Source organism: Lagenorhynchus albirostris, chromosome 2 (assembly GCF_949774975.1).
Source record: "Lagenorhynchus albirostris chromosome 2, mLagAlb1.1, whole genome shotgun sequence".
Lineage (NCBI taxonomy): Eukaryota > Metazoa > Chordata > Mammalia > Artiodactyla > Delphinidae > Lagenorhynchus > Lagenorhynchus albirostris.
In genome coordinates this window covers 166,016,612-166,043,709 of record NC_083096.1, presented here as the reverse complement: position 1 = coordinate 166,043,709, position 27,098 = coordinate 166,016,612, and the positions used below count along the sequence as shown (strand labels likewise).

Here is a 27,098-nt window from a genome sequence, read left to right as displayed (position 1 = left end):
CTTTTGGACAAGCCTAGGCCCCGGCTGGCCCCCTGCAGACATGAAAGTAGGAGAGGCCTTGTGTAGAGATGCAAGTGTGGGTGTGCGCACGAGCCAGCCAGAGTGTTCAGGGCCAGCGGTGGGAGAGCTGGAACAGTATCAGGGTCCCCGCAAGCCCCTCACCAGCTGGCCTTGGCCTCCTACCCTCCCAACTTTGTCCATCATCCATTTATTCACTCATTCAACAAGCATTTCTTGGCCATTTATTATATGAATGCTGGAATTAAAAGTATGAATGGGGGCTTCCCTGGTGGCACAGTGGTTAAGAATCCGCCTGCCAATGCAGGGGACACGGGTTCAAGCCCTGGTCCGCGAAGATCCCACATGCCGCGGAGCAACTAAGCCCGTGCGCCACAACAACTGAGCCCGCGCTCTAGAGCCCGTGAGCCACATCTACTGAAGCCCGCGTGCCTAGAGCCTGTGCTCCGCAACAAGAAGCCACCACAGTGAGAAGCCGCGCACCGCAGCAGAGTAACCCCTGCTCGCCGCAACTAGAGAAAGCCCGTGTGCAGCAACGAAGACCCAATGCAGCCAAAAATTAATTAATTAATTAATTAATTAATTTTAAAAAAGGAAAAGATGAATGGAACACAACTCCTAGCCTAGAACCGAAGTCCTGACCTTCCTCCCCAAATTGGCTCCCCGCTCAGTTCATCTCAGTTGACGGGAGCTCCATCTTGCCTGTGGCTCACGCCCAACCTCACATCCAACCCGTCAGCAAATCTGTTGTTTTTCCCTGGCTCAAAATATATGCAGAAAATAATTATTTCTCACCCCTTTCACCCATGGTCCAAACCACCATCAGGGCTCACCTGCATGACTCACCTGGTCCAATGGGGCTCTCTGCTTCTGTCTCTGCTGCTGTATCAGCCTCTCAGCTGGAGTCCGAGCGGTGCTATGGAAACAAGGTTAGATCAGGCTTTGCGCAGGGCAGGCAGACTCCCCACCCAGAGCCTGTGCCCTGGCGGAATGACCTTCCCCTAGAAACATCCTCCGCTCACTCCCTCACCTCAAAGGTCAACTTTTCAGGGAGGCCTGCCTCTAACAGTTAACATTGCATTTAACATTGCAGGCCCTCCCCTCCTCCAGAGCATCATTGCCAAATATCAAGTGAGATATTTTACTTATCTGTTACGTTCATTGCTGATTTTCTCTCTCAGGAAAGGAAGTGCCACCAGATCACTCCCTGAGGACCCGGCTGGCCCACAGCAGTGGCACATTAAGTAGCTGTGGAATGAGTGAAAGAGTGACTTGTGGGGTGACCCGTAGGAAAAGCTGACCCTCCTCCACTTCTGCCATTTCCTCTCTGTCCCCACACAGGCAGCTGCAGTGATGTCATTGCCTCAGACGCCTTTTATGGCCCCCTGGGTTAGGCAGCCCCTCTGAGCACTCCCACAGTCCCCCTTCCCTCGTCCTGTAATTGCTTGGTTACTGGTCTCTCTTTCCCTGGGACAGTGAGCCTGGGAGGGTGGGACTGTGCTTCTAGCTCAGGAGGTGGAATGGTGCAGAAGTTAAAGGAACGGATGGCCTGGGTGTAAATCCAGGCTGAGGTGTGGGGGGAATTGAATCAAGTTACCTAAGCTCCCTGGGCCTCCATTTCCTCATCTGGAAAATGGGGATAATAATAGTATCTCCCTCAAAGCCCTCACAAGAGAGGACTGAACAAGCTAATGCACTGGCACTCAGAGCCATGCGTGGCACATACTAAGTATAACATGAATGTTAGCTGTTATTGTTCTTCAATATTGCATCCGCGGTGCCTGGCACAAAACCTGACCCATATTTAGTGCTCATTAAGTATTTGCTGGATAAATGAATGAATGAGTACAGGCACAGAGGATGAAGAAATGGCATGAGAACCTAGAGAAGCTCCGTAACGCAGCCGGAGGATAGCTAGGGAAACTTCCTACAGGAAGGGAGCCCTGGCTGATCCCCATAGGGTGAGAAGGAGTTAGCAGAGGAAGGTGAAAGGCAGGAGCAGCACGTGCAATGGCCCCTCTTCGCGGGAGAGAACCGGATGTGCGCAGGAAAGTCAGCCTCTCACCTAGTGACTGACCCTGTAGAGCAAGGAGGTCAGATTCCCCCTCTGTTGGCCATTTTGAGGACTTTCTTGGGTGTATGAACTGTGCCCCACCCCAGACTGGCTGCCCACTGAGAGGATAACATTCCCATGGTGGCTCCCTCATCAGATCAGCGGCCCTCTGAGATCAGAGGAAGGTAAGAAGGCAGGAGGCTGCCACTTGTTGAGGGACACCCACAGGGTAGGCCTAGCTTTGACCAGGCTACTGTCTCATGGCAGATATTATTATTGCCTTCCTAGAGAAGAGGGGGCAGAGGCCCAACATCATCCAGCCAGTAAGAGGTGGAAGCAGAGTCCACTCCGGGTCTGCCGGGCTCCCTGTGGCTGCCTTCGTCAGACTGGGGCTTCCGGCAGGCAGAGTCTCTCTCGTTCATCATTTCAGCGATTCCTCAGTGGGTGACATCACCCATTCCTGACTTCCCTCGTAGAGCACAGACCCAAGAACTGAGCAGGGGGGGGAAACCCTCAGTGGGGTGTGGACTAATGGAGAGTCCGTTCACCCTCAGAAGGAACTCCCCATATGAACTGGGGTAAGCATCCGGTCCTACAGACCCTTCCCACAGAGCTCCAGGCAAGGGCTGACCTGTGCGCCTGAGTGTAAGGTGCCACAAATGGGCCTGAAAAAGCTGGAGCTGGAGCTGGATAGGACTGGTGGAGGGTGAGGGCGGGGCAGCTGAAGGAAGAGGGACCAATCCTGGGAATAGCTGGGAACACCTTGCCCAGTACCAGCCCCCCAGCCCCTTGACACCTCACTTATCTGTTGATGGAAGGGGTTAAGTGGAGAGCCTGCCTACCAGCCAGGAGCGAATCCCGCATCTGTGGTGACCAGTGGCAAGCTCTAAGGACTCAGGTCAGGAGCTCCGGGTTCAAATCCCCACCCTGCCACTCCTTAGCTGGGTCACCTTATGAGATACCATCCCCTCTCTGAGCTTCACTTTCCTCATCCATAGGAAACACAACAGTGATAAACTTTGGCCTTGGAAGGTTGATGTGAGAATTCAGAGACAGAGGTTGTGAGAGCTCAAGGCCAACTGTGAGGTGTGGGCCCTGGGGGTTATTATTAATAGCAATCCAGAAAACGGGTTTGGAAGGGGTTAAGTGGAGACCTTGCCTCCCAGCCAGGAGCGAATCAGGGCTGGCAGGGGAGGAGCCAGGCTGCCGCTAGGAAAGAGATCTAGACTGGCCAGATGCTGCCCTGAGAGGGGACGCAAGACACCAGCGGGGCTTGGGGACCATGGGGCAGGGGCTTGGCACGGGGTCCCTGGCCTCTGCACCCTGATAGCTCCAAGCCAGAGGGTGCAGGACCAGCTACTAGCGTTGGAGGGAGGAGGGGCCGAGCCGCCTGAGCCAGGACAGTGGGAGGGTGGGAGAGGACCAGGACCCAGAGCCCTCCCAGTCCCCCGGGTAGGGGCCACTGGCTGCACTCAGGCCTTGACCTCAGCTGACTCTGAGAGCCCACATGGGATGCAGGGTCTAATTTAAGCACCAGCTGCAGGGCCTACAGCCCAGGAGTGCCTGCCAGTGGGCACAGGTGTGGCCAGGCTGCTCTGGGGCTGCTCAGGCAGGGGGAGGATAGGGGAGACCAGCCCTGCTTCCACCCAGCCCTGCACCCCGGCCAAGCCGCCTCCTGTGGGAACCCTCATGGGTCCCCCATGGCCTGGCAGACGGCCCTCCTCTCCGTTGAGGCCAAGGTCAGGGGGTGCAGCCAGGAGGGCAGAAGGACACTGCCTTGCAGTCTGGACAGGGGTTGCATCAGCCTGAGCAGCGCCAGGGGAAGGGGGCCCTGCTGGGAGGGCAAAGGCTGGCTTGGTTGTCCAAAGGCCGAGGAAGCAGAGTCCTGACCGCAGGAAGGCAGGGCCAGAGAGCTGGGTCCTACCTGGCCTCCCGGTGCCTGGCCTGTGACTTGCTGTTTGATCTTACACAGGCAGCCTGCCCTCGATGGGCCTCAGTCTTCCCATCTGTATGATGAGGGTGCTGACCTAGAAGGTGGATCCCAGTCCCAGAGGCCTACACTCAGGCCCCCGCTCCTCCTGCTTCCTGCAGCCCTGGCTGTGGGTGGCCACATGCAGTCGTGGAGACGGAAGTCCCTCTGGCTGGCACTGTTGGCCTCCTGGCTCCTCGTCCTGCTGGGACTCTTCCCCCTTCTCCGCCTGGCAGTGCCCACCAGCCCCCGGGCAGGAGCCCCTCAAGGCTGGCCCCGCTGGCTGGACGCAGAGCTCCTGCAGAGTTTCGCCAAGCCTGGGGAGCTCCTGGAAGATGGCCCTCGACCTCCTCAAGCCCTCCGTGGCGGCAGCTGCAACTGGGGGGCTTGCTTTGACACCTCGAAATGCAGAGGTGGTGGCCTCAAGGTATTCGTGTACCCAGCGGCTGGACCCGTCTCTGAGACTCGCCGCAGGATCCTGGCTTCCGTCGAGGGCTCCCGCTACCACACGCTCAGCGCTGCTGAGGCCTGCCTCCTCCTCCTCCTCAGCCCGGACACCTCCACTGGAGAGTGCGACCCGGTGCCCCCGCAGTGGGATGGGGGCAGGAACCACCTGGTCCTCAGTCTCCACCCAGCCCCTTGCCCCCGGACCTTCCAGCTGGGACAGGCGATGGTGGCCGAGGCCAGTCCCACAGTGGACACCTTTCGGCCCGGCTTTGACGTGGCCCTCCCGCTTCTCCCTGAAGCCCACCCGTTGCGAGGTGGAGCACCTGGCCAGCTGCGGCAACACAGCCCCCGCCCCGGGGTGGCCCTGCTAGCCCTGGCAGAGGACGGGGGCAGGTGGCACGTGGCAGGCACCGACTTCTCTGCCTGCCCCTGGGATGGGCGCTGTGAACAGGACCGTGGACCCAAGCAGTAAGTGGAGCCTCGCCCCTTGGGGGCTGGATGGGAAGGGTATGTGATGGGAGCGAGCCCAGGGGCCAGGGTAGAGGGCAGGATTGAGATGGGCAAACTTAGGGCTCAGCTGCAGCAGGAGGGAATCAGGCTAGAGAGCAGAGAACACGACCACCGAGATGGTGATTTGCTGCATGAGGTATCCAGGGAAGGTTTTGGAATTCTTCCTTGGGGATCTTTAAAAGCATAAAACATGACTCACTCCTATTCTTCTTCTTTTATTCCAATCCTTCCTTCCCTAATATTTTATTTAACATACAACTCTATAGTGTTTACTATGTGCTAAGCACTTTTTATAAATGATTATAATAAAATAATACTAATCTTTATCTTTGAAGCGTTGGTGTACCAGACACTAAAGCTCAGAGAGGTTGAGTAACTTGTCTGAGGCCACCCAGCCAGAAAGAGCACAGCCAGTATTTTAATCCAGGATTGCCTGGCTCCAAAGCCTTCAGCCTCAGAATTCTGGGGTTTAAGCAAGAGTTTATGGTCAATCCTGTCAAATGCCTCAGAGTCATGGTCACAGACGGAAGCTGCTCCTATGTCTAGTTTCCGGGATTAACCTCTCGAGGTAACAGGCTTTGGTTATAGCAAATATGAATTAAGTCAGACCTACAGAAGAATTCCTACCAGTGAGAGTGCCTGAATATATACAAGAGGCATGGGGACATGGAGAGCTCACTTAGAAACTTCTCTCTACCTGGGCTAGTGGTGGTGACGCACCTCAGGTGGTAAAGCAGTTAACGCCTAAGCACCCCAACCCCTGTGCAGCCCCCAGGAGGCCAGCAGTATCCAAAGTCTGGCTGGGCAGACTGGAGGTGGAACCTGTCACTCTAGAATCCTTCCCTTGTCCCCTGTCTCGGGTATCTCCCTATTCTTTGCTAGAACAACATGGCTTATTCTGAGCTCCACTTCCCTCCCAGGAATTCTTCATGTGGCCAAGCTCCATTTTTGCCTCTGTTTGGGGCTTCTGGGGCTTTTCTCAGCCACAGGGCTCTTGTGGGAATGGAATCTCTCTACCTCCTGAAGTCACATGGCCTCCAAGGAGCCCCGCAGCCAGGGGTAAGAGCAGAAAGGCCCCTCAGTCCCCATGGCCCTTCTGCTAGGACCCATCCCTAGCAGGCATCCTCGACAATCACCCAAAAAGCTGCGGATCCCGTCAGGTACCTCAAACTCCAAACTCAGACAGAGCTCACCTTTGGTGACAGGGTTCTCCGCTCACCTTGCCTGCCCTTACTTCTGATTAGGCACTTAGCCATTCTTGGTTTCAGGAAGTTCTTCTTTCAGCTGACTTTAGTTACAGCTAAATGCAGTCGGTTACTGCTGAATATGAAAGTTATTTTAGTCTGAACTTCTCTGAGAAACTGAAACTTGGGGAGTGCACACAATAGGCAGGCGCTCACTAAATGTTTACTGATTGAATCCAAATTGGCCAGAACTGGCCAACGTTTTCTAATAGGCGTGGGCCACCCTCTGAGTAGCAGTTTTGATAAGTGTATTTCCAAGGTGTGATGCCTGACAGCCTCTAACCGTCCTCTGAATTTCTAGCTTTTCTGTCTTTGGCCTCAACCCACCTGCAGGCGACAGGACTTGTAATCTCTGGAGTAGCTGGAGCCTCAGTTTCCCTGACGTGCCAGGCAGCTGCCTGAGCAGCTAGTCAAGTATAGGGACAGAGACAGCGGGAGGCCCACAGCCACAGGCCAGCGCCCGGAAGGTGGCCTGAATAAACAAGTGTCGGCCAGAGAAAGAGGCGATTCAGGTCGCTGCCACCGTCCCACATTCACTCCGCTGGGGGAAGGGAGGAGGGGAGAAAGTGGGCATCTGGGGAGAGCCTGCTCCGCCGCTTTACATACTTCATGACTAATCCTCTCGAGCACCCTTCAAGGGAAGTGTTATGATCCCCATTTCAGGGAACAGGAAACTGAGGCTCAGAGACGTGGAGGCAGCCAGCCAAGGGCCTTGGTGACGAGCTCCGCGGTTCACCCCAGCCTCCCTCACTGCTCCGATCAGGCGCTCAGAAGCAGCAGAGCTGGGATTAAACCCCGCTTCTGGCTCCAAAGCCCGTATTTTTCCACCTTCACTGAACAGTCTCATATTGCTTTAGAATAAGCCTCCACCCGTTTAAATTGTTATTTATTTATTTTTATGAATAGGGAATTCATTCACATGGTACAAAATTCCAAAGGCACAAAAGAGTATACAGTAAAAACTCCCTCCCACCCCTGTCTCCAGCCACCCAGTTTTCCCTCCTGGAGCCAAATACCCTTTCTAGTTTCTCTTGTGTCTTTTCTGAAGTACTCTGGGTGTATATAAACGGGTGTATATGCTCTCCCCTGCTTTTGGGGGGGTTTTTTACATAAATTTAATGCATGTTTTAAGGTCCCCTGGTCTGTCGCCACTGGGCACACGAGGCGCAGTGCCTAGGGCCCATGATACTTCAGGGGCCCATGAAAATGTTCTCATTTCTTTGAAAATCAGAAGAAAAAAGTGAACTTCTAAATAGAAGAAAATGCTTTCATATATAATATTAGTATGTTCATTTTTATACCAACACAGTTATCGAATATAATTTTTATATTTTTATGGCTGAGGGACTGCAAAGGCCAAAGTATGCAGGGCACTGGAAGTCGCAATGCAGCCCTGCCTGTGGCCATGGGTGGAGTCACGTTGACAGCAGCCTTGGACACTGAGGCCCCAAGTCCATGCCAAGCACTTTACAGGGTCACAGATCATCAGCAATCACGACGAGATCCATCCCTTCTACAACACACACACACACACACACACACACACACACGGAGGTGCTCGTCTAGCCTCTGATGGGGAACTCACCACCTCCCAAGGCCACCCACTGGCTATTCTCAGCCAGCTCCATTACTAGAATTTGTGCCAAAACTGACCTTTCAAACATTTAGTCCATTGGTCCTGGGTCTCTCCTCTGTTGCACACTGAGCATTCATTCACTAGCCCCCACTGAGTGCCCATACTCTGCCAGGTGCCCTGCTAGGCCCTGGGGATACTGGATGAGGGAGGCACAGCCCCAGCCCTCAAGTAGCTTAGTCTTATTAGAGAGACAGACAAGTCACTGGTGTGACACACATTGTTAAACAGAGAGAGGGTGGGCAAGCTGCCTGCCCGGCTCCTCTACTTCAGAGCTGTGTGACCACTTTAGGCCTCAGTTTCCTCATCTGTAAAATGGAATATTAACAGCACATACCTCCCATCTCATGGGGTTGCTGTGAGAATGAAGTGAGTCAATGCATGTAAAGCACCTAGAACAAAGGACATGCTCAGTAAAGGTTAGCCCGGCTCGTTACTACTGCAGTGCACAGAAGGGCTGTGGGAGCAGAGAGGAGGGAGCCATCTCTGGAGAGACCAAGGAAAGCTTCCCAGAGGAGGCGATATTTGAACTTTATACATTAAGATCGAGTAGGAGGAATTCTTCGGGCTGCAAGGCAGGAAGGGGTGCTCCAGGCTGAGAGAGAAGGAGGTACAAAGACACAGAGGGAACAGTAGACGTTAACGAGGACTGACTGATACAGTGTATTCAGCAGGCTCTCTGGCTCTGGGTTCTCTGAAGCCTTAAACTTAAGGGTTTTCAGTCCCTTAGGGCTTTACTGGGGGAGGAGGAGAGGGCTGTGGCTGGCTGGTGCCGTGGCTCTCAATGAGGTGGAGGGTGTCCTGTTTTTAACTTGTAGCTTTTTCCAGAAGAAGCCTGGAGGGACACCTGAGCATCGGGCAAACAAGGCTGGGTCCTCGGGGAGACCCCTGGGCAGCAGGTCTGGGGTGGTTCAGATAACCTGGGGCCAGGAGTTAGCACACGTTGGTTCCAGTTCCAGCTCTGCCCCAGCCCTTTCTGAGAACCTGAGCCAGTCCTCGGGTCTCTCTGAGACTCAGTCTCCCCATCTGTGCAATGAGGGTTGGTCCAGAGGCTAAGTACTCCTAGGATTGCTTCTTGAAGGTTCAGACTCAGGACCAGATAGACTGTAGCTGAGGAGGGTCCTGGAACCCTCTAGGCCCTATTCAACAGTCCCACTCTGAGCAGGCCTGTGAGCCCTGGAGTCCTGCACACACACACACACACACCCCGTAGCCAGGTCATGGGCACTCCTTCCCTGACTGGGCAGCTCCCGGGTGGTGGCTCTGAGGAGGCTGTGACTCCTACCCCTCCCCCCAACAGGCACACACAGCCTGAGTGTGGCCCTGGGGCTGGTGGGGGGAGGTGGGAGGAACAGAGGAGGCCTGTCCTCTGGGCGAGGGGGCCTCTGGGCAGCGGCTTCCTGTGTGGTTCCAGGCTGGGGGCCCAGCCCACCTCCTGACAGAAGAGCTTTTCACCGGCCTGGGCTCTGAGGACGGGGAGAGGGCAGGACATGGAGGCCACTCAGGTGAGGGCCGCCCAGAAGTCTGCATGAGGCCAAGAGGTGGGAGGGCAAACGCGTGCTTGCCCAAGTCAGACCAGCCTTGGAAACGTCAGCTCCCACCACCTCCCATTTTGCAAACGAGGGAACCAAGGTCCTAAGAAGAGAAGGGAGGTGTCTAATACCACCAAGGGCAGCGGCAGAGCTAGAGCTGCTACCCCAGCTGTGGGCGAGGGGCAGTGTATGGCTGGGCGTGTGCAAGAGTGTCTGTTAACATATGAGAACATGGTGGTGGGTTTGTACATTGTGAATTTGGGATTGTTAGTGTGGAGGGCTGGGGGGCCATCAGGGGAGTCAGGGGGTTGAGGGGCAGCTGTCTCAGGTCTCCTGGGTGCAGGGCCCCCTCCTGTGCTCCTTAGGACCCACCCTGGGGCAACGCTACCTAACGCCACCTTCTGCCTCATCCCTGGCCGCAGTCCTGATGTCTTACACTTCCTTCAAGCCCTGCAGGTACAACCCCGACTTGGGCATCCCCCATCCCTGTCCCCCTACACTCCTGAGCTGGAAGGGCAGTCTGGGCCCAGGCCAATGGGAAGGGCTGGTGAGCTGCCCACTCCTTTACTCTGGGACTCAGATGTGCCTACAGCCATATTCACTGCACCCTCTGCAGAACACCCCCCCAAAACCCCCCAATTTTCTCTCCTCTGTATCCCTTGCCCCCAATGCAGAAGTTGCTGACTTGGAAAAGGGAGGAGGGGTGAGTGTGTGCAGGGTGGGACTGGGCTCCCCAGTGACCTCCCTACCCCCCAGGCTGGCTGCATCCCTGTGCTTCTCAGCCCTCGCTGGGAGCTGCCCTTCTCTGAGGTCATCGATTGGACCAAGGCGGCCATTGTAGCTGACGAGAGGCTCCCACTTCAGGTAGCTCAGGGCCCTACCAATGGGGTGGGGACTAGACCCGGGACATGGGAGGACCCCGGGATCCCAGCCCCCAGGCTGGTCTCGGTCCTCATTCTTACCCCCCACCTGTGTATATTGATGATTTTGCGCCCAGCCCCAAGCCTCTAGGGTTCTGAGAGCAAGAACTCAGCCTCTTTCAGCCTCAGTTTCCCCATCTGTACAATGGGATAAGTTAGACCAGATGATCTCCATGGGCTCAACCCCACTGGTCCATGACTGATTAAATACCTAGTTTAAAGGAAAGCCACAAAAAATCCAAAATCTGAGTGCCTACATGGAGCCTGGGATGGGGAAACAAAATGCAGAGTGACTTTTCCATCTGATGAAACTCATTTTGCCCAGCTCTGAAAAACATATGCATGGGCCTTGAATCCCCTGAGAGGTGAGAATGGTGTAAGAAGTTAACAGGAATAGCCTCCACTCACTGAGCCTCTACGATGTGCTAAGCCCTTAATATGTATCATCTAATCTAATCCTCACAGCCACCCTACGAGGCAAGTACCATTATTGTTCCCACTTTACAGATGAGGAAACAGACTCAGACGGATTAAGTGGCTCATCCACAGTCACACAGCTACTAAGTGGCATTTAAACTCAGCTCTGTGTGACCCTTGAGCTCTTAATTGCTAAGTTACCTAGGATTTTGCCAAGGCTGGCAGCTGCCAACCCACCTGGAGGAATGTGGGGAGCGGGCTTCTGATTCCCAGACCTCCAACCTAGGTTGTCCCCACCCCAGGGTGAGTCAGGGCCTGCCAGGGCCCCATGCCTTCTCCTTTGCTCCCTCTGTGCCCCAGGTCCTGACTGCCCTCCAGGAGATGCCCCTCACACGGGTCCTTGCCCTGCGTCAGCAGACCCAGTTTCTATGGGATGCCTACTTCTCCTCGGTGGAGAAGGTCATCCATACCACTCTGGAGGTGAGGGGGATTCACCTGATGGGGGCTCTGGGGTTCGGGTCTGCCTCATCCCTGCCCCTCTCCATGCCCCTCTCTTCCGACACCTCCTCTGCCCTGGTGTTTGGGCTTCCCCCTTGAAGATGCTTCTGGGATGAATCAGAGACCTGGCTCGGAGCTCTTGGATGAGTTCCTTCTCCAGTCTTGGCCTCAGTTTCCCCATCTGTAGCAGACAGATTTCAAAGCATGTGCCAACTCCAGCTGATGGGCATTGGTTGCCTGGGGCATATGTTGGGAGGGATTCTGGGTCCGGAAAAAATGTCATGACCTGTTAGTGGTATCTGCCATGAGTGAAGACAGCATCACTGAGTGACCCCCTACCCTGGACTTCTGAACCTTTCTGTCCCCAGCCATCTGGTGTTGCAGATGCTGCCCTCCCCAGATTCCTAAAGGGGGAGGTGTGGGGCTGCACCAGGTCCTCACTTCCTCAGACCCCGCCCATGGCCACACTGGCCGCTCCCTCTGCACAGCCTTCTCTCATTTCACAGATTATTCAGGACCGGATCTTTGGACCCTCTGCTCACCCCTCGCTACTATGGAACAGGCCCCCAGGGGCAATCCTGGCCCTGCCCACTTTCTCCCCAAGCCCCTCGGACTTCCCCTTCTACCACCTACAACAGGGTATGCCCTAGAGATGGGACAACTTGAAGTCCCCTCATCAACTCTCCCCAAGTCTCTGCCCCAGCCTCAACCTTAGAGCCCCACCAAGCCCCTCCCCAAATCTCCCACATCTTTTCTGGCTCCCCAAGTCCCCAACTCAGGTCATTCTCGGGGGGTTCTGTCCCCTCCCGCCCTAATAGCCTGTGTCTCATTCCTCCAGGCTCTCGTCCTCTGGGCAGGTTCAGCGCCCTGATTTGGGGGGGGGCTCCAGGCCAGCCCCCCCTGAAGCTCATCCAGGCTGTGGCAGGCTCCCAGCACTGTGCCCAGGTCTGCCCCCTTGCCAGCTGGGGTGCCGGGATCCAGGATGGGGGCAAGACAGGGCAGAGCCCTTGAAGCCATCTGGACGCCAAGGATAACCACACATTTTGGGGGGAGGCACGGGAAGGATTTTCAAGTACCGTTGCTGCCTTCCTCTTTCAGTCCCAAGTTTCTAGTTCCTTTCCCCCACCTCTGTCCCCTCTTCCCTCATGGAAACTGACAAAGCCACCTGAAAAACAGGTGCCTCTTGTGGAGGTTGAAGTAAACATACATGCATTGTTTTTATTCATCCAGCCTTTTCTGAGCACCCTGGGCTTGACGCTGAGGATGCAGAGAAAAAGTAGGAAAGGATTCTGCCCCAGATTCATATTCAGTTAGCACTTCCCAGCACACAGACTGTCAAATATCATTTCCAGAGAAGCCAGATAGGCTCTTGAGAGTACTTGGAAAGGAGACAAGCAGTTAGCTCAGCCAGGGTGCAGACGGATCAGCTTCAAAGATGGGACATTTGAACTGGGCTGGGAATGACAAAGGAGCAGGAGGAAGAGAATGAAAACCTTTGAGAGAAGACGGGGATGGAGCATGGGGTCAGGGCCCAGGCTAGGTGCGACTTGAGTTCTAATGCTACAGGTAGCTACCTTCGTGTCACTGGAATTCATGCCTTCCGGAAGCTCAGAGGCAAAAACAGGGCAGTCATGAAAGGACCTTGGCTCTAACTAAACTCCTCCCAAACTCACATATACAGCTGCTCTTCCAAACTGCTTCCACCCTGAGAAAGATTACTCCTGGGACACCCCACACACACACCCTGGCCTTCTGACCCAGACTTCAGGAACATCCCCCTTTCCTTCCAGATCTTGGTTCTCTGGAGCAGTGAGAAGCCACCCCCAACCAGGTGGCCCAAGACAGCAGTGCCCTTGACAGTCATTGATGGGCACAGGAAGGTGAGAGATGGGGAGGGATGTGGAAGGGTGGGCTCACCCCCAGAAACCTGAGATCTGGGGAGGACATACACGGTGTGATTTACTTGGGCCTGAGCCAAAGCTGGACTTCAAGTTGGGCCTGGAGAAATCAGACCATGGGTTTCAGCTGCAGGCCTAATAGAGATGATTCTCTTCCATCCCTGGCCCTTGTGAATTGTGCTTCCAGAGAACTGGGGTTTTGTGTGATGAGGGAAGGCAGAGAGAGTACATTGCTGTCTCAGGTAAGGGATAGAGGGGAAACCTGGGCAGGTGGCAGCATTTTGGGCGGGAGAGAAGGGGTGGCTTCCAAGAACCTGGGTTGGTGTGACACACCTGCCTTCCTGTGCCGTTCTGGGAAAGTCCCTTCATCTCTCCGGACCTGTTTCTTTCAAACGAAGGATGTTCACCAGGGTCGAGGTGAACATCTAATGTGACAATAGAGGAATCCTGAAATGTCAAAACTGGAAGGGCCCTAGATACCAATTTGCCCATTTTACCAAAGGGCAAATTGAAGTCCAGAGAGGGAAAATGAGGTCCTCAGGTCCGAGTTCCGGGCAGACTTGCTGTTTTCACTGTTCTTCCTTCTACACCATGTCTGCAGGGGCTCCTGCTTAGCAGATATGCAGATACTCATCATGGGAGCCTGGGGAGGGGGTCCTACGGCTGAGTTGCCCTCCGCTCCCTCCCCTTGCAGGTCAGTGACCGCTTCTTCCCATACAGTGCCATCAGCACCGATGCCATCCTCAGCCTGGATGCCCATAGCAGTCTTTCCACAAGTGAGGTGAGGACTCCCAAGAGGAGCCCTGGCAGCCCTCAGACCCCGGGAGCTGGGATGACCAGAGATCAAGAAGTCGAGGCTCCTGCTTTAGGAGTTTTCAGCTCCTAGCTGCAAAAGCACTGTTTCTAGCTCCCAGTGGGGAAAGTTCCCCTAAGCATCCCCTGGAAATTTTCTAGCTCCCTTCTCCTCTCCCCTGAGTCCCCTCAGCCAGGCTGGCCTTGCCTCCACGTCTCGGGAGGCTCCTGACGGGGCAGGAAGTCCTTCCTCACACCTTACTTAAATGTCTCCCCAGGTGGACTTCGCTTTTGTGGTGTGGCAGAGCTTCCCAGAGAGGATGGTCGGCTTTCTGACGTGGAGCCACTTCTGGGATGAAGCCCGTGGTGGCTGGGGCTACACTGCCAAGAGGACCAACGAATTCTCCATGGTTCTCACCTCGGCTGCCTTCTACCATAGGTACAGACGCCAGCCCCGGCGCTGGGCTCAGAGGGCCAGAGAACCCTCCTTTGAACCAGGAGCAGGGTGGCGTGGGAGTGGACACAGCAGTCAGCCGAGAGCTCAGAGACCCAGGTTCAAGGCCACTTCCCGGTGCTGTGATGGGCAAGTCTCCTCACCTCTCTTGAGGTTCAGTTTCCTTGTCTGTAAAGTGTATTCACCTCACAGGGCTGGTATGATCATCAAATAACAAAAATACATGAAGGGCTTCCCTGGTGGCACAGTGGTTGAGAGTCTGCCTGCTGATGCTAGGGCACGCGGGTTCATGCCCCGGTCCGGGAAGATCCCACATGCCGTGGAGCGACTGGGCCCGTGAGCCATGGCCGCTGAGCCTGCGCGTCCGGAGCCTGTGCTCCGCAACGGGAGAGGCCACAACAGTGAGAGGCCCGCGTACCGCAAAAAACAATCAACTAAAATACATGAAGTCCTTGGCACACAGATAGTCAACAAATGGCAGCTTGTTGTTTTGTTTTTGTTTTTGTTTTTTGCGGCATGTGGGCCCCTCACCGTCGCGGCCTCTCCCGCCGCAGAGCACAGGCTCCGGACGCGCAGGCCCAACGGCCACGGCCCACGGGCCCAGCCGCTCCGCGGCACGCTGGATCCTCCCGGACCGGGGCACGAACCCGCATCCCCCGCCTCAGCAGGCGGACCCCCAACCACTGCGCCACCAGGGAAGCCCAGCAGCTAGTTGTATTTTAAGTAGAGCCATGCAGAGGATATGGACAGTGTTTGGATTTGGGGGTGGGTGAATCCACAGCCTTCCTGAAGCTGGTCTTTGGCCTGCCATGTTTGATGGCCTTGGAACTAGCTGATCCTCCCCTCATTCTGGCTCTGAGTTCAGACTTCAGAGTCCAGGGAAGGGGGCCCCAAGGAGCAGTGAGGGAGGTGGCAGGGAGTTCACCGTTGGCTGCAGACAAGCCACAGAGCACGGAGTAGTGGAGAGTGGTGCATACTTGGGGTGGGAGCTCTCTGAAGCAGCCAGAGCTCAGCTGAAAAGGGAGCAGGACTTTCACAAGAAGCTTAGGAAGGGGTCAAAGGGAGAGTAAGGAGGGAGAAGAATGGGGCCTGGGGGGGGGGCGTTGAATTCGGCTACAGCCTCTCCCGCTCCTCCCTCCTTACCCAGGTATTACCACACCCTCTTCACCCACTCCCTGCCCAAGGCTCTGAGGACCCTGGCAGATGAGGCACCCACCTGTGTGGATGTCCTGATGAACTTCCTAGTAGCATCCGTCACCAAGTTGCCCCCTATCAAGGTGCCCTATGGGATGTGGCATCAGGAGGCCAGACCTCCTCCACTGGTGAGGATCTAGGGGGGGTGGTCGGCACTGGGAGGGCCCCGGCTGGGGAAGGGATTCCCGTTCTAACCCTAACCCTTTTTGCTGCACGAGGCGGGGGTAGGGTGGGGTTCCGAGGACAGAGAAGCCCTCCAACGCATTTCTCCCCGCCCCTTAGGAGCCTGGGGGTCCGGGGCTCAGGCAGGAGCCGCAGCCCGCAGCCCAGAACTGCATCAACCAGATGGCGGCAGGGTTCGGCCACATGCCCCTGGTATCTTCTCGCCTCCGTCTGGACCCCGTGCTCTTCAAGGACCCGGTGTCCGTGCTGCGTAAGAAGTATCGCAGCCTGGAGAAGCCCTAGGAGGGACTAGCTGAGACCCCGGCCCGGCTCCCAGCAGTCGCTGCAAACTGCCTCGGGGGAGGGGGGAGGCTCCGCCTCCTCCCTTGCGGTATCTGGAGACCCAATCAAGGCTGCCATTTAGCCAGCACGGCAGTACCCGATTGGCCAACCACCGCTTCGCCCCCCACCCCCCAGCCTAGCCGCTAGTGGCAGTTCCCACGTCTCTGGCTCTGGGGCCCTTCCTCTGCCTTCGCAGACCCCTTGCCTGGAATGCCTTTCTTGGCTTCTCTGCCGAGCTGACATCTACTTCTCTTTCAGATCCTCGCCTCCTCCACGAAGCTGCCTGACCCCCACCCCCGCCCCGGATCCTCTGCGCTTTCACAGCCGGGTGTGTCCCTTAGTCCCGACGCTATTCATGCTGCCTCGCAAGGTACATCGTCAGGCCCCAGGACTGACCCGGGAGTCCCGGGAGGGCAGGGCCGTGTCCTCGTCTCTCTGGCCTGGCAGGTGCGCCACAAATATTTGACGAACAGGTAGACGGAAGTGACATCAACTACATGCCTGGCTCTGTGGCGACAGTGGCGGGGGTGTGGACAGGGTGTGCGGAGTGAGACACAAAACTGCACCTCCCGCCCCCCACCCCCGGGTTTTTAGTCCGGCCGGAAAGCAGCTTCTCGCAGAACCTGGGCGCAGCCCTCGCGCCCCAAGAATAGAGCAGAGAAGTGCCAGGGAGCCAGTTTCGGGGCTCCCTTCCCTACCTGGCGAAGCCCAGTTGGGGGAGGTATGGGAACGCCGGTGGCCCTGCCGGGCCCGGCCCCGGGCCCCTCGGCTCAGGCACTGCCGTCGTTCTGCATTACCAGCCTGGACCACTAGTGGTCAGCACCGCGCCGCGCTCCCTCCCCCCGGAAAGGGAAGGAAGCTCGAAACGCCCATCGGGTGGGATTAGGGGGAGTGGGGACGTCGGGATTGGTGGTGCGCAGCTTGAAGTCGGAAAACTGGTTGGCCCACACACTTAGGACTAAGAAGGGGCCATTTCTAGGTGGGCTGTGTGGGAGCAAGGGAGGTCCCGAGCGACCAGGTGGTGAGAGTGGAGAGGGGGAGGGGACGCTGGGTTCTCCTGGGTTCACCCACCTGGAACTGGAATGATCACTTCCGAAATAAAGCGCGTGTCTTTGCCCCTTTGCTCAGGCTATAAATACCTCTACAGCAGCTGCGCGGGGGGAGGGGGACCCAGGTCTTGCCTGGGAGCTGGGGCCACTCTAGAGGAATGGGGATGTGGGTCCAAACCAGCTCCAGGGTATCCGGTGTTTTTCTGCTTTGATGGCCTCGCAGCTTTGGAAACTCCCGTGACTAGTGACTAGCTCTCTGGCCAGAACATGGTGTCCCCAAGGCCTCCACGTCCATCCTCCTGTTTGACCTCTGGCCCCTGGATGACTCAGGTCATCCCCAGAGCCAGTCACAGCGTGGGATGCAGAGAAGGCTCTTTGGGGAGGCGTGGGGCTGCTATATTCTTGAGATGGAGGGGGGACTGGGAGTTTAAGGAGAGGGAAGACAGTCTGGCACTGAGTCAAGGACAGTTGTTGAGGAAGCACACAGCTGCAACCCAGGCAGCCTTCCCAGGGTGGGGAGGACTCCAAGTGCCAGGCCCAACTGAGGGAAAGAGACACCTTTTCCCTCCCCACTCACAGTTGCAGCACCCAGAATACTGAACTACCTTGGCATGGCCTTGCCTGTGGGCTGCCAGGCCCAAGGTCTCATACTGTACCAATATGCAGCCCAGAGCAGGTCCCCAGCCCCTGCTGTAGGGGGAGGCCTAGGGCTGTGGGACTTTGGGCAAGTGACTCAACCTCTCTGAGCCTCAGTTTTCTCATCTGTAACACACACACACACACACACACACACACACACACACACACACACACACACACACACACACACACACACACACACACACACTTCCAAGCCAGCACAACTTCCCACAGACTTGAAGGGGCCGAAGAACCCTCAAACCTAGATCACAGACAACCCTGGATGACGGTACTGGAAAGGCACAAACAGGTCGTTTCACAGATGGGAAGAGAGAGGCTCAGAGGGGAAGGCGAGTGACCAACCCCTCCTCCTCCTGCTGTGGGTCAGGACAGAGTCAAGACAAACCCAGTGCTGCCCCCCGAGGCTGGGAAGCCCACCTGGCCCCTCAGGCCATCCTTCCAGAATGATGATAAAAGCACCCACTCTCCCACAACCACCATATGCTCAGCTGACTTTAGTTCCAGTCCTCACAACAACCCTGTGAGGTAGGTGTCAACATTCTTTGTCCGCAGACGAGAGGGGCGCTGACCTGCCTAAGGGCAGAGACAGACCGCTAGATCAGAGCCACCTGATGACTGGGCATGCTGCCTCCTCTGTGAGACTGGGGACAGGTCCCCCGGCTTCATCTTGGAAATACAAGCCACCTCCTGATTCAGGAATCTTCACACACACCTCAGGAAGCCAGGGGTTCCTGTTCAGGTTGTACCCTCTGTGTCCTCCATCCCCAAATTTTGAGCAGGCCAGGCCATACCGGCAACAGAGCTGGCCCAACCATACCCAGTGTCAGGCTCCCCGACCCCGGGACACAATCAGGGCAAGAGGAGTGGCCCGGGGCCTGTGGGGCTGTTTGCGGGGGACCCAAGCTGAAACCTGTGCCCACCTCCACCCCTCCCGCCAGGACACCTTTGTGTTGGCACAGCTTCCTGGGCGTTGGCGAGGTGGGGGGAATAAAGAAAGAGGAAACCAGCAGGTCCTTACCTAGTCAGAAGCCCCCTACCTCCACGAAAAGGAAACATTTGGCTCTCAGTGAAATGACTCAGGCACAGATCAGCCTCAGGTGCCCCCTGGCTCCCCATCTCAGGGGAGACCCGTATGAGTGTGCAGAGTCCTCACAATTCCCCAACTCCCCATGGCCTCCTTGTAGCGTATTGTTAGAGGCAGAGGAAGGGGGCTCTGTCCCAGGGCTTCTTTATGGATTCATAAGGCAAAGGCCAGACAGACTGAAAATGGGAAATGAGGCAGGCAGGTGAGGGGACAATGAGTCTCCCCTCTGTCACCCCTCACTATGCCCCACTGCCTTTCCAGAGGCTAGTGGTAGGGCGGCATTAGCTGAGGATGAGGCCCAAACCCTGCCCCACCGGGAACTGGAAGAGTGGGGTCACACCAGCTTTACACCTGCAGAGTTCCCATCCCGGGGCTGGCGGGAGTCAGATGGGGGAGACGGGGAAGAGCCCGTTCCTGGAGTGGGACGAGCCTCCTCCACACTGAACATGGAGCAGCAGTCAGGAGAGTGACCTGGTTTATAACCCACCTGGGGTAGGCAGAGTCCTGGCTGGGCCTGGGGGACACTCAGTCCAGCCGTCGGCAGGCCTGTCCATGCCCCAGTTGGTGCCTGGCCAGGCAGTCAGTCCGAGGGACCCTGGCATGACTGACAGTCCTTCATGTCCTCAGAATAGTCCTCTATCTGGATGGTCACGGTGTGGAAGTGGAACCTACCCTGCAGGCAGGTCCTGGCTGCCTTCAGCACAGCCTGGGCGTCTGCATTCCCAGCTGGGGGCAGAGAGGACACATGAGGGGAGGCACCAGAGAGCCGATTACTCACTCCTGGGCCCTTAGGAATGACTAGGAGCCTCAGTCTCATATCCTACCCCCAGCAGAACAAGATAGGGGACGATGGACATCAAGAAACCCCCAGACTCACTCCTGTACCAGGCAACCCTCTGGTTCCCATACCTGGCACAACCCTGAAAGAGCAGGAAAAGCACTGGCTTTAAGGCTAGGAATCTTTCCTCTGCCACTGATTAGTTGTAAGAGCCTGGGCGAGTGACCTTATAACCCCCCACCCCCCAACCTCAGTTTCTTCATCTATAAATGGGACTGTGATGACCAAATGAAATAATGTATGTCAAGTACTCAGCATGGGGTCAGGTCCAATGCATGGGCACTGCAAGCATCTGGGGTCATCTGGACCCATCAGGGATGGCCCCGGGCCTCCCGCTGCCTCTCTCTCACCCACCCCAAGTGTTCCCACGACTCACCGATGGCGACATGGACAGACAGGATAGGCTGGGCCACAGTCAGCGCCCAGATATGCAGGCTGTGCAGGGCTTCCACCCCCTCCACCGACAGCAGCAGATCCCGCACAGCCATGAAGTCCATGCCCCTGGGGGTCCCTGAGGATGGCAGGGACAGGGGCTGAAGGAAAGGGCGCCCTCCCACCTACGCTTGTTCCTGCTCCTCAAATGTCCCCTCACTCAGACCTCCATGGCCTGACGTTGCCCCCACCTCCCAAATGACCCCCATCATCTCACCCTGTTGTATCTTCCTCTTCACACTTAACACTGTCAGAAATTATCTTCTTTGTTAGTTTCTTGCTGTCTCTCCCTCTGAAGTGGAAACTATGCGAGCAGGACAATTGTTTGGTTTACCACCCTATCCTCAGTGCCTAGAACAGTGCCTAGTCCCACAGTATATGCTCTATTAAAAAAATTTTTTTTTGTCTTCAGCAAGTGGTGCTGGGAAAGTTGGACAGCTGCATGTAAGTCAATGAAGTTAGAACACACCCTTACACCATGCACAAAAATAAACTCAAAATGGCTTAAAGACTTAAACATAAGACGTTGACACCATAAAACTAATAGAAGACAGCATAGGCAAGACATATTCTGACATAAATCGTACCAATGTTTTCTCAGGTCAGTCTCCCAAGGCAACAGAAATAAAAACAAAAATAAACAAATGAGGGCTTCCCTGTGGCACAGTGGTTGAGAATCCGCCTGCCAGTGCAGAGGACACAGGTTCGAGCCCTGGTCTGGGAAGATCCCACATGCCACGGAGCAACTAAGCCACAACTACTGAGCCTGCACTCTAGAGCCCACGAGCCACAACTACTGAAGCCCACGCGCCTAGAGCCCGTGCTCCACAACAAGAGAAGCCACCGCAATGAGAAGCTCACACACTGCAAGGAAGAGTAGCCCCCGCTCACCACAACTAGAGAAAGTCCGCGTGCAGCAACAAAGACCCAGCGCAGCCAAAAATAAATTAATTAAAACACAGAACAAAACAAAAAAAACCTACTTTAAAATAAATAAATAAATAAAATAAAATATGGCACAAATGAGCCTATCTACAAAACAGAAACAGACTCACAGACATAGAGATCAGACTTGTGGTTGCCAAGGTGGCAGGAAGGGAGAGGAATGGACTGGGAGTTTGGGGTTGGTAGGTGCAAACTATCACATGTAGAATGGATAAACAAGGTCCTACTGTATAGCACGGGGAACTATATCTAATCCCCTGGGATAAACCATAATGGAAAAGAACATTAAAAAAGAATGTATACATGTGTATAACTGAGTCACTTTGCTGTACAGCGGAGACTGGCACAACATGTAAATCAACTATGCTGCAAATAAAAAACTTTTTTTTTTAAAGAAGGGAACCTGGGGATCCCTGCACCCGCATAGGGAATCCTGATCATCACTTTCATCTGGGTCAGTCACATTCTTGGAGAAAAAGCTCTGACCTGCAGCCAAGCACTCCTGTTGACCCCAAATCAGGATCTAGACCAACCCTGACCACACCTATGACCCAAGATCCTGAGCACAAGCAAGCTGGGTGAATGTGTGCGGTACCTCAGGGCAGACCATCTGCCACCAATCAAAGCCCTGCCACGTCCTCTGGAGGTGGGGTCCTCAGAAAGGAAGGCCTGAGCTGCAGCGGATTCCGCAGTCTTGTCCAACACCAACTGTCTTTTTCTGATCCTCAGTCTGCCCCACCCCGACCCCACTGTGCAATGAGAAACATAAACCTCACCCCCCAAGGGAAGGCAAGTGGAGACTCAGGAAACATGAGGAAGGACTGGAGGGCCAGGTGCTACAGACACCAGCCGGAAGTCCCCTGCCTAGGCAGGGAGGACACATCCCAGCAGGGAGGAGGCACCCTTGGGGGTAAGAGGAAGGAAAGGACGATCCAGAGAACATTTCCAGAAACAAGCACACCTGAGGGCCCTGCTCAATGCCAAGATCAGCCCGGGGCCCCAGGAGGTTCTCCAACCTATGCCAGGCTCCAGACCATGGCCCCCCGCCAATGTGCTGGGATGCACCCTACACCCAACACACACACACACACACACACACACACACACACACACACACACACACACACACACACACCCCTGAACTTATATTAGAGCTGGAGAGCCAAGAGCAAAAAGGGAGCCCCAAGCCCAGGTTACCTTCCATCAGCACCAGGATCACATCTCTCAGGATGGTCAAGGTTGTCCCCAGGACGAGGATGGAGAAGAGGAAGGTGCAAATGGGGTCTATAAACTTGTACTCTGGCTACAGGAAAAGGGCAAGGCAGAGCTGGGGCTCACCACCCAACACCTTAGCCTCCCTTCTCTGCTCCCACCCAGCATTAAGTCACGGAGAGGGGCTCTCTCTGCAGGGTGGGCATGAACCTCACCCTGACCCTGCCTCCCAGTTCTCTACCTTTTATTCTGTGTCCAAAAGGACAGGCAGGACAGACCACAGTTTAGGATAAGGCACTGCACCTTCCCACCCCTCCTTGCCCAAGGGGCTGAGACACGGACGGAGCTAAATGGAATCTTAGGCACCATCTGGTCCAACATCCCCATTTTATAGATGGGGAAACAGAGGCTCAATTAGAGCAAGGGACTCACTCCACATCATGCGGCTGGCAAGGGGTGAACCAGGCTTCAAACCCAACCCTTGGCTCTTTCCACTACACCACACTGCCTCTATATGATGGGCAATGCCCAGGCAGCACACAGTCCTGGGTTTTAATCTGGCTTCACAACTTACCAGCTGGGTGACGCTGTGCAAGTCCCTGAGCCTTTCTGAGCTGCAGAAAACACCACCACCTCCCCTTCAGGGTTGTTATCAAGATCAGAAGTGCTAACACTTATTGGGCGTTGGATAAATGTTCCTTCCCTCTCCCACCCTTTTGCCCAGAGCTGGGAGGGAGCTAGAATCTGGAAATGATTCTAGCTCCAGATGATGTAGCCTCCCTTCCCCACCCGGCCCACTTCCCTGTGTCCCCAGCTCTAACCTTGAAGTATAAAATAAAGGCTGCCACTAAAACGCCCAAGCTCTGCAGAAAGTCTCCAACCACATGGATAAAGGCAGCTCGGACACTGGGGTTCTCCTGCTGCTGGCTGGTGTCGTGGCTGTGCTCATGGCCATGGCTGTGTCCGTGGCCAGACTGGTGAAGAATCAATCCCATTCTACAGAAGTGGAGACAAGGCCAAGGGGCTCATTGAGGTAGCAGATAGAGGCTTCAAATCAGCCAGGTAGAGGCCCCCATCAGGACTGGCCTCCCCAGACTGCATGATCCCTTTGGCCACGTGAGGAGCCCAACCCACGTGGCCTTGGTTCAGAGTACCAACAGGAGAAGGGGCTCACTCCATCCAATGCCAGGCTGAATCTGGGCACAAAGATGCCCCAGTGCCAAGTCTCAGAGCAGGAAAGCCCCATAGAGGGGCCTTCACCATGTCACAGATGGTGAAGCTGAGGCCCAGAGAAGGAAGTGGCTTGCCCAAGGCCACTGAGCAAAGGTGAGAGAACCCAAAAGAGACCTCGGTGCTCTACACACCCTGCCTCTCACTGAGACCAATTTCAGGCACATCACCTTGAAAAAGGACTTGGATTCTGCCCCTAGGGACACCTGCTCCTACAAGAACTAAACTCACCCCTCCCCATGACAGGTAAGAAGCCTCTCTGGTTATTCACTGACTTGTATGGGGTGGGAACTTGATGCTGCCCCAGGTTTACAGCTCCCGATGGCCTTGCCCTAGGCCTCAGGCAGGACCCAGGTGTTCCAGGTGCCAGAGCTCAGACCACTAGGGAAATTCTGATCCTGCGACCTATCCTGGAGTGCAGCACCTCCTCCTTCTAGCGAGAGCAGGCATGTAGGTATGCATGTGAGAAGTGGGAGGGGGAAAGACTCACAAGGAACCCAGGCCACACTCACATGATGTTCACGACCACAGCACAGCCCGACGTGATCAGCATGGTCCCCTTCTCGAGCTCATAGTCCCCAGAGATCAGCCGTTCCACCGCCAGGTACACCAGTACCCCGGTCACGACCCAGATGGACAGCACAGAGATCAGGGCGCCCAGGATCTCTGAGGAAGAACCCGGCCCCCAATACCAATCTTAGCATGGGGCCCTAAGGCTAAGGAGCCCCCTCCTCGTCTCCACAAAGTCTGGGCCTGGGTCCGACTGGGCTCTGCTGGAGCTATGGCTGGTGTGGTTGTACCTTACCCCACCACTCATACATCTGGGAACATCTGAGCTAGAAGAAACTCAAGAAATCATCTGGGTCAACCCTTTCTGTTGAAGCTGACTCATTAAAATATATACCCATTGCTCAGCTGGCAAACTAAGGCTTCTGAGGAACAGAGGCTGGGCCATCTGCCACAAAGAGGAAAATGACAGTGCAGCGCAGAGATGAACTTCAAAAGTCTTCGCTGAACTTCCCCTCCCCCTAGAGCTGATCCATGGAGTTATGTGCAGAGTTAATGCACAGTCATTTATTCTTGAAGTCTGGCCACTTCATTTCTTAGGAAGGTGGACTCTCCTCCCCTGCAGGGTGGGAATTCCCAGAGGAACAGGGGACCAGGGCTAGCCCATCAGACTGGGAGCTCCCAAAGGACAGAAGCCAAGGTTAACATCCTCTTCCCCCACCCAAATCACCCTCCTGGTCTTACTCAGGGACCCAGTGCACCCACCTAAGAACCTGATCTTGACCTACCCCCTCTCCCAACTCCAACCCCACCCCAACCAGGGCCCTTACCAGCTCGATGCCAGCCGAAGTTCATGGTCTTGGTGGCTGGCCGGGAAGACATCCACAGGGAGAAGAGGCTGATGAGCATGCTGGCGAAGTCAGTGAGCAGGTGGGCTGCGTCTGTCATGATCGCCAAACTATGTGCCAGGTACCCACCTGCAGGGGCAGGGCCAAGAGGGTGGAGGGTCCTTATCAGTTCCCCAAGGAGCCAACTTCCCAGAGTGTGTGTGCAGCAGGAAAACCATGAGCTCTGGAGAAAGACAATGGATTCCAGACCTCTGCACCATTAGCTGTGTCACCACGGGCAAGTGACTTACTTTCTCTGAGCCTCAACTTCTACCATCTGTGAAATGGGATTAGCAAAATCTACGTAGAGGGTGAACGTGAAAATTGAGTTCAAATTGGGCCTGTAGGGGAATTCCGTGGCGGTGCAGTAGTTAGGACTCCCCGCTTTCACTGCATCCTCGGAATGGATTCAATCCCTGGTCGGGGAACTAAGATCCCACAAGCCGCATGGCATGGCCAAAAACAAAAAACAAAAACAAAAAACCAAAATGGGCCTGGAAAGCATAGCAGGCACTCAGTAAATGCTCCTTCCTTCCAGGCACTCAGGTCTTCCCTGACCTACTAGCTGTGTGTGATCTTGGGCAAGTTCCTAAACCTTATGGTGCCTCAGTTTCATCATCTGTAAAATAATGAGACTAACAGCACCCATATGCCAGTGCAAGGTTGTTGTGAGGATTACATGAGACAGTGTGCATATAAAATATGGAGCTCTTAGTATTAATACTACAGGAACATCCAGGAGAAAAGCCTTTTGGATCATCCAAACTACCCATGTGCCAATTTCATTTAATTAGCAAAAAAGTCCTTACCAACGACTTCCCCAATCATGAACAACAGGCAGAAGGCACAGGCCACACAGAGCTGGCGCCACGCCCTCTTCTTCTTGAGGTCGCAGTCACTGCCAGGACCCGTCTGGGCATGACAGTAATGGTTGCTCTTGGTAGCCAGCTCAACGGTCTGCAAGTCCAGGCCAGGTGAAGACAGAGGAATCCTGCCAGCCCCATCCTGCCACAGAGATCTGTAAGACCTGTCCAAGGAGGAAGGGTGAGGGGAGGCTCAGCTCTGAGATGGGAGCAAAGAAGGCTGACTCCAGTCTTACCTCTCTGCGGGGCCTGGTTGTTCCCATGTGCCCATTTGGAAGAAGAGCTTAAGGATACTCCAAGCTCGACAGACTCTGCGGAGTGACCAGAAGCCCCTCTTTGCAGGGGGTGCTGGGGAACAACCAGTTCAGGAGTCTTGGCTCGGCGTGTTCCCTCCTCCCCCATCCCTCCCAGGGCCTGGAGGAGGCAAAGACCTTGGGAACTGGCCAAAGGGCTGGGCCGGTCCAGCCGAGCGCGGAGAAGGAGGAGAGTTTACACTCAGGGAGAAGAGCAGATCTCCCCTTCTCACGGTCTGGGGACACCGGGCCTCCCAGGGCGGGGCTGCCCCCGGGCAAAGTGCTGGCCCCGGGGCAAGGCTCCAGGCACGCACTCCCCACTAACCCGTCAGGATCTGTGCTCAGCCACAAGAGGGGAGGGATGATCCCCGTGCCCAGGCTCCATTTCCCCTTTCCTTCCTTCACCTCATCCCACCCCTCCCGTGTGGTCCCAGTTCAAGCCGCCGTCCAAACCAACCACTGGCAGGATAGCAAATGAGGAGGTGGGTCTGATGCCACTCAAATTCCCGCCCCTCCCCAGGCTCTCGCCTTACCCGGCTCCAAGCCTGGCGTCTAACAGATGCTTCCTCTCGGTGGCCTCCATGCGGTCTCGCGCGCCCTGCCGTGTACTCCCTGGAAGTTGCGCGCGGGACGCTCCGCGGCGCGCACTCACCTGCCGGGAGGGCACTGCGCGCCTTTCCCGCCGCCCCGGCGCGTAAGCCCCTCGCCCGCCCGCTCTGCCGCGAGTTCGCTCCCGCCTGGCCGTGCCGAGACTGCCGAGGGGTCGTCCCGCTGTTGCTACCGCTGCTGCCCCCACTACGTCAGCCGTGGCGCCCCGCTCCCGCTGGCTTTACCCGGTCCCCGCTACCCCGTGTGAAGCGCGCGCGTCGTGTGCAAAAGCCCGCAGGGAAGGGGGAGGGGGCAGCTGGCGGCAAAGGGCCCCGGCATTGACCCCTAGAACCCCGTCCCCTGCGCCCCCGGGGCCCAAGGAGCCCACCTGGCCTGCGACACAAAGCCTAACCGCTCCCCTCCGCCC

The 27,098-nt window shown here is 55.8% G+C and overlaps 2 protein-coding genes across 9 annotated transcripts; one reads left to right on the top strand and one right to left on the bottom strand.

The window, feature by feature from the left end:
* Positions 1 to 877: 877 nt before the first annotated feature.
* On the bottom strand, positions 878 to 27,098 carry SLC30A2 (solute carrier family 30 member 2). 8 transcript variants are annotated; one of them, XR_009539035.1, is made up of 10 exons: positions 26,617 to 27,098; positions 25,737 to 25,954; positions 24,871 to 25,017; positions 24,046 to 24,199; positions 23,125 to 23,299; positions 22,289 to 22,394; positions 21,687 to 21,840; positions 20,091 to 20,225; positions 19,364 to 19,602; positions 7,247 to 8,469 (listed from the first exon to the last, which is right to left on the bottom strand). XR_009539035.1 is itself a non-coding variant. In XM_060140993.1 (9 exons), the coding sequence occupies exons 1-9, from the start codon at positions 26,664 to 26,666 to the stop codon at positions 19,545 to 19,547; spliced, it is 1,197 nt and encodes a 398-aa protein (XP_059996976.1). In that variant the 5' UTR covers positions 26,667 to 27,098; the 3' UTR covers positions 18,272 to 19,544. The 8 variants fall into 8 exon arrangements, 3 of the variants coding, with proteins under 3 accessions (XP_059996976.1, XP_059996977.1, XP_059996978.1); XR_009539037.1 differs by lacking the exons at positions 7,247 to 8,469; positions 21,687 to 21,840 and adding an exon at positions 878 to 934; XR_009539038.1 differs by lacking the exons at positions 7,247 to 8,469; positions 21,687 to 21,840 and adding an exon at positions 6,247 to 6,317.
* EXTL1 (exostosin like glycosyltransferase 1) lies at positions 3,997 to 16,044 on the top strand. The gene is made up of 11 exons (XM_060140991.1): positions 3,997 to 4,955; positions 9,772 to 9,862; positions 10,163 to 10,270; positions 11,104 to 11,223; positions 11,748 to 11,880; positions 12,080 to 12,186; positions 13,032 to 13,121; positions 13,834 to 13,920; positions 14,210 to 14,370; positions 15,533 to 15,707; positions 15,862 to 16,044. The coding sequence occupies exons 1-11, from the start codon at positions 4,183 to 4,185 to the stop codon at positions 16,042 to 16,044; spliced, it is 2,028 nt and encodes a 675-aa protein (XP_059996974.1). The 5' UTR covers positions 3,997 to 4,182.

Coding starts and splice junctions, on each gene's coding strand:
- EXTL1 (XM_060140991.1), top strand. CDS start 4,183: ATGCAGTCGTGGAGACGGAAGTCCCTCTGGCTGGCACTGTTGGCCTCC. Junction 13,122..13,833: donor TCATTGATGGGCACAGGAAG/GTGAGAGATGGG, acceptor CTCCCCTTGCAG/GTCAGTGACCGCTTCTTCCC. Junction 15,708..15,861: donor AGGCCAGACCTCCTCCACTG/GTGAGGATCTAG, acceptor CCCGCCCCTTAG/GAGCCTGGGGGTCCGGGGCT.
- SLC30A2 (XM_060140993.1), bottom strand. CDS start 26,666: ATGGAGGCCACCGAGAGGAAGCATCTGTTAGACGCCAGGCTTGGAGCC. Junction 24,200..24,870: donor CTTCGGCTGGCATCGAGCTG/GTAAGGGCCCTG, acceptor GTTCTTCCTCAG/AGATCCTGGGCGCCCTGATC. Junction 20,226..21,686: donor GGCAGATGGTCTGCCCTGAG/GTACCGCACACA, acceptor TGCCATCCTCAG/GGACCCCCAGGGGCATGGAC.